The 6,390-nt window shown below is 43.9% G+C and overlaps 1 protein-coding gene across 1 annotated transcript; it reads left to right on the top strand.

Moving 5' to 3' along the window:
- The first annotated feature begins 1,149 nt into the window (after nucleotides 1-1,149).
- LOC121369791 (vacuolar protein sorting-associated protein VTA1 homolog) lies at nucleotides 1,150-3,534 on the top strand. Its single transcript, XM_041494865.1, has 2 exons — nucleotides 1,150-1,268; nucleotides 2,928-3,534. The coding sequence occupies exons 1-2, from the start codon at nucleotides 1,150-1,152 to the stop codon at nucleotides 3,532-3,534; spliced, it is 726 nt and encodes a 241-aa protein (XP_041350799.1).
- The last annotated feature ends 2,856 nt before the right edge of the window (nucleotides 3,535-6,390 follow it).

Raw genomic sequence — 6,390 nt, 5'->3', positions numbered from 1 at the left:
CTAGGTTAAAACTATCAATGTCTTATAAACAGTTTCAGTCCATTTTGACAGTCTATTTACAGAATTAAATATATTATGGAAAAATTCATAAAGTTTGTTTTGTTTAACGACACTACTAGAGCACATTGATTAATTAATCATCGGCTACTGGATGTCAAACATTTGCTAATTCTGACACGTAGTCATCAGAGGAAACCCGCAAACATTTTCCTAATGCAGCAAGGGATCTTTTATATGCACTCTCCCACAGATAAAAAAAAACCGCATACCACGGTCTTTGACCAGTTGTTGTTCTCTGGTTGGAATACGAAAACCCCCAATCAGTTGAATGGATCCACCGAGGTGGTTCGATCCTATGACACGAGCACCTAAAGCCCCAGTTACATATACACGATTGTTGCCCCGAATGGCCACGAATAGCCCCGATCCTATACTGCCACGGTTGCTTCCGAATTCTAGCCAAAATCGGCACGAATCGGCTTCACTCACGACCTCTCTACGACTACTCACGACTGCTGCAAGTTAATATTGAGATTGCACGACGTTCTTGAAGCCGATTCATTACGAATTGTAGTACGCCTCAGTACGACTCATCACGATTTATCCGGAATGCGCCACGAATTACTACGACCGTACTAAGACTCCTCACGACTGCCTCCCGGTTTACTCCGACGTCCGCAAGACTTGCTTAAAAAGGCATGGCCTCAGACCATAATTAATTACACTATGTTTTCTCATGTAGCCCCAGTGGCTGTGGCACTTTTATTAATTTCACCAGACCATTGGCATTTCACAAGAAACATTACCTGCCTGGGGCCAATGGACACTCAAAAGGACGACCCCTGTTATCCAGCTCTTTTTTGGGTGTATAACTCTAGTCTGATGTCGCATGCCAATCAGACAAGTCCATACGGCCATACCACGTTGAATGCACCGGTTCTCGTCCGAATCAACGTCGGGCCCAGTTAATACTTCGATGAGTGACCGCCTGAGAACACCGGGTGCTGTAGACATAAAATGCCTGAACCCTAGTGGATATAGGCATGTAAAACAAGTTTCAAGACAAGTCCCACGATTACCCCCGACTATCACAACTGTGTCTACGCTGTACCTACAGATATGCACGATGCACTCATGACTGCTTTAAGAATGCGTTACGAATTGAAAAATTCCAAGAATACTTCCGACAGTTTTGAACATGCTCAAAACTGTCGGGTGCCTATCCAGACGTTCCAGGAATACCGAAGAATGACCAGAAAGCCGCTAGGGTCTCACTACGCATATTCAAGAATAACCCCGATTTTTTAAGTCGTTGCCATTCAGGGCAAAAATCGTGTATATGTGACTGGGGCTTAAAGCGAACACTCGACCGATTGAGCTAAATCCTGCCCCGGAAATACATATATTAAAATATTTACGTTTCTTTCGTTGTTCTATATACGTTAAAAGGACAGACCCTAGTTTCAGCCCATGAAATGCACACTAAGTTTGGTTAATCTACAAACCTGTAACACATTTGGATAAAGTTACAATTGAGTGAAACATGAGTCTGTGACTTTAAAATGGTGAAATATCCTGTAAAAATATACTAAAACTCGAATCCATAACTGTTACTTCTCAGACGCACGTGCGTTTTTAAACATGAGAAATGCATTTTGTGATATTAAAAAACACCAAGATGACCAAAATGTACGGAAATGAATAATCGTAACAATAAAATCTAAGTAAAGTAGCCTATGATTTCAGGTATCAAAAACGGTAGTGTTTAAAAACTAGGGTACGTCCCCTTTACCTAACAGGGAGACGGTAGTGAGGCTTTAACTTATGAAGTAGCTAGAAGTATTTGATGGAGATTATTAAAAAAAATAAAAATAAAAAAAGTAAAAGGAGATATTTCTCGTAATGATCTCCTGCCGAGGCGTGTAATCTCGCCATCCATCAGCTAACACTGCCACTTGAAACGGAAGCCATAGTTCAAGAGATCATCTCGACAGGTGAAACAATAGTAGTGTCGCTGGGCTTAAAGGAAGGAAGGAACAAATAGTTTATTTAACGACGCACTCAGCACATTTTGATTACGGTTATGAGGTTAAGGACAACAGAAATAACGAACACGGAAACCCGCTGCCGCTACGCTATGAGCTACTTTTTATTTTTTTATTAGCAGCATGGAAAATGATAGTAGGCATACATGTATACAACGGCTTTTGTTTCACTAGTCGCGGAACACTGGCTAGAACGAGAAATAGCCCAAAGACGCCGCCGACGGGTGTCGATCCTAGACCGAATGCGCATCAGGCGAGCGCTTTATCACTGAGCTATGTCTTGCACCGTCATTGGGTTTAAGCCTGAAATATGCTGCCTTCATATCTCAGTATAATAGATCGGATACTGTACAAAAAACAACATTTTCCATAGTTTGACACCCAATAGCCGATGTATTTTTCGTATTGGGATGTCGTTCATTCATTCATTCATTCATCCATTCATCTATTCATTCATCCATTCATTCATTCAGTATAATAGATGCCAGAAATTGAAGAAGTTTGTTTTGTTTAACGACACAACTGGAGCAAATTGATTAATTAATCATCGGTTATTAGATGTCAAACATTTGGTAATTCTGACACGTAGTCATCAGAGGAAACCCGCTACATTTTTCCAAATGCAGCAAGGGCTGTTTCATATGCACTACCACACAGACAGAATAGTGGTGCACTGGCTGGAACGAGAAATACCCTAAAGACCCCGCCAACGGGTGTCGATCCTAGACCGAACGCGCATCAGGCGAGCGCTTTATCGCTGAACTATGTCTTGCACCGTCATTGGGTTTAAGCCTGAAAGATGCTGCCTTCGTACCTCAGTATAATAGATGCCAGAAACTGAAGCTGCGGGAATAGTTAATAACGTCTTTTAACTGTGGTCAGTTCTGGTCACCTTAGGTTAAGCTGTAATAGCCCAGAATGTCCCAACTGCCCGATCAGCAGCCCACAATTTCCCAACTGCCCGTACACCAGCCCAGAATGTTCCAACTGCCCGAACAGCAGCCCGAAATATCCTAACTTCCCGAACAGCAGCCCAGAATGTTCCAATTGCCCGAACAGCAGCCCAGAATGTTCCAACTGCCCGAACAGCAGACCAAAATGTCCCAACTGCCCGAGCAGAAACCCAGAATGTCCCAACTGCCCGAACAGCAGCCCTAAATGCTCCGACTGCCCGAACAGCAGCCCTAAATGCCCCGACTGCCCGAACAGAAGCCCAAAATGTCCAAACTTCTCGAACAGAAGCCCAAAATGTCACAACTTTTCGAGCAGAAGCCCAAAATGTCACACCTGCCCGAACAGAAGCCCAGAAATGTCACAACTTCTCGAACAGAAGCCCAAAATGTCACAACTTCACGAACAGCAGCCCAAAATGTCACAACTTCTCGAACAGAAGCCCAAAATGTCACAACTGCAAGAGCAGAAACTCAGAATGTCCCAACTGCCCGAACAGCAGCCCAGAATGTTCCAACTGCCCGAACAGCAGCCCTAAATGCCCCGACTGCCCGAACAGAAGCCCAAAATGTCACAACTTCTCGAACAAAAGCCCAAAATGTCACAACTTCTCGAGCAGAAGCCCAAAATGTCACACCTGCCCGAACAGAAGCCCAGAAATGTCACAACTTCTCGAACAGAAGCCCAAAATGTCACAACTTCACGAACAGCAGCCCAAAATGTCACAACTTCTCGAACAGAAGCCCAAAATGTCACAACTGCAAGAGCAGAAACTCAGAATGTCCCAACTGCCCGAACAGCAGCCCAGAATGTTCCAACTGCCCGAACAGCAGCCCCAGAATGTTCCAACTGCCCGAACAGCTGACCAAACCCGAAGCCCAGAATGTCCCAACTGCCCGAGCAGAAGCCCAGAATATTCCCCACTGCCCGAACAGAAGCCCAAAATGTGCTAACTGCCCGAACAGCCTCCCAAAATGTCCCAACTGCCCGAACAGCAGCCCTAAATGCCCCAACTGCCCGAACAGCAGCCCTAAATGTCCCGACTTCCTGAACAGAAGCCCAAACTGTCCCGACTTCCCGAACAGAAGCCCAAAATGTCCCAACTTCTCGAACAGAAGCCCAAAATGCCCCAACTTCTCGAACAGCATCTCAAAATGTCACAACTTCTCGAACAGAAGCCCAAAATGTCACAACTTCTCGAGCAGAAGCCCAAACTGTCCCAACTGCCCGAACAGAAGCCCAAAATGTCACAACTTCTCGAACAGCAGCCCAAAATGTCACAACTTCTCGAACAGCAGCCCAAAATGTCACAACTTCTCGAGCAGAAGCCCAAAATGCACCAACTGCCCAAACAGAAGCCCAGAATGTCCCAACTTCTCGAACAGAAGCCCAATATGTCCCAAATGCCCGAACAGAAGCCCAGAATGTCCCAACTGCCCGAACACCAGCCCAAAATGTCCCAACTGCCCGAACAACAGCCCAAACTGTCCCAACTGCCCGAACAGAAGCCCAAAATGTCCCAAATGAGAGATTTTGGGCAATACTCGACCCAAGATATCTCTAAACATTTTTCACACCACAGAATCTACTGTTAATTCCTTCGTGGGTGATGGTCGACTGAATATTCTATCCTTCTTGGGTATTGAATCTACCTAACAGATGCTCTATTTACTGTATATGTAAATCTGTCATTGCTACGAAACAAGTTAAGCGCAAGCAAATCAACATGTAAAATGGGTACATGGGCGTCGATCGGTCGGGGACGAGGGGGACGCGTCCCTCCACTTTTCAGCTTGGGGGGCAGCATAATAAATGTCCTCCCCCACACGTTTTCATTTCAGAAAAAACTAATATTTGCTTGTATATAATGATTTGACAAATAAAGTTATGTTGTACCTACATAGTATTCATTTACATATACCATTTGTATAGTCACAATATTTAGATAAATGCAGCCAACATAATTAATTATTATTCGTTTTTTTTGTTTTTTTAGTCCCCTACCGGCCCAGCCAGAGGGGGCTATAAGTTTCATCTCTGTCCAGTCTGTCTATTTGTCCGTCCGTCTGTCCCTCATACAGTTTTTCGGATATTTTATTCAAAATCCCTTGATATATTGAGCTGAAATTGTGTATATGGTTTTATCATGGACAATTACAGATGAAAGTTGACTTTCATGGCGATTTACCTATTTTTGACAAGGTTATGGCACTTGAACACAGAAGATATGAAAATCAGTTTTCCGGACTCTTTTTTTTGCAGTGATTCGGGGCAAGGCGTAGCCCAGTGGTAAAGCGCTCGCTTGATGCGCGGTCGGTTTAGGATCGATCCCCATCGGTGGCCTCATTGGGTGCTCCACAGCTGGTGTAACAAAGGCCGTGGTATGTACTATCCTATCTGTGGGATGGTGCATATAAAAGATCCCCTGCTGCTAATTGAAAAGAGTAGCCTATGAAGTGGCGACATCGGGTTTCCTCTCTCAGTATCTGTGTGGTCCATAACCGTATGTCTGACGTCATATAACCGTAAATAAAATTTGTTGAGTGCGTCATTAAATAAAACATGTCATTCCTTCCTTTTTTTGTAATGCCTGAAGATATTGAGATGAAATTTTGTATATAGTTTTATCATGTACTGTTACAGATCAAGTTTTACTTCTATGGCGATTTATCCATATTTCACAGAGTTGTGACACTTGAATGTTTTTTTATTTAAATTTTGCGCGCGATAGCGGAGACGTATTGCTTGAGCAGAAACTTTCAGAATGCTTGTTATGTTCATGTTCATATTTTCTAAAACAATGTTATATGTGTGTCATAATATAATCTCTTTACTATATAATCTTAAGTTAATACAACGTGTTGGTCTGTGTGTTTGCGTTCGTGTGCGTGCGTGCGTATATGTGTGCGCGCGCATCTGTCTCTTGCGCGCGCGCGTCGGAAGGTATATAAAAACCATCGCTGCTGCTACAAAGTGTGTGTGTGTGGGGTGGGGGAGGGGCACATGCCCACATTGCCCCAATCCCCGCTTCCTACGCCAGTGGTGTGTGTGTGTGTGTGTGTGTGTGTGTGTGTGTGTGTGTGTGTGCGTGCGTGTGTGTGTATGAGTGTGTGTGTGTGTGTGTGCACGCGTGAGGGTGTGTGTGTGTGTGTGTGTCTCTGTGTGTGTGTGTGTGTGTGTGTGTGTGTGTGTGTGTGCGTGTGTGTGTGTGTGTGTGTTTGTGTATTTTTTGTCAAGTAATAGCTAGATTTAGACTTTAAACTGTTTCTAGCCAATAAATTGACGTAGTGTCAGAGATAAATGGTATCTAACGAACACGAATGTATTATTCTGTTTCTTATACAGTCCTTGGGTTTTTTTTAAATTACAGGCGAGTGGAAAATCGCACACCTCT

The sequence above is a fragment of the Gigantopelta aegis genome, chromosome 4 (genome assembly GCF_016097555.1).
Source record: "Gigantopelta aegis isolate Gae_Host chromosome 4, Gae_host_genome, whole genome shotgun sequence".
In the NCBI taxonomy this organism is placed as follows: domain Eukaryota; kingdom Metazoa; phylum Mollusca; class Gastropoda; order Neomphalida; family Peltospiridae; genus Gigantopelta; species Gigantopelta aegis.
Note: the sequence above shows the minus strand (reverse complement) of the source record. Positions and strands in the feature narration are given on the sequence as shown.

Coding starts and splice junctions, on each gene's coding strand:
- LOC121369791 (XM_041494865.1), top strand. CDS start 1,150: ATGCGTTACGAATTGAAAAATTCCAAGAATACTTCCGACAGTTTTGAA. Junction 1,269..2,927: donor ATGACCAGAAAGCCGCTAGG/GTCTCACTACGC, acceptor AACTGTGGTCAG/TTCTGGTCACCTTAGGTTAA.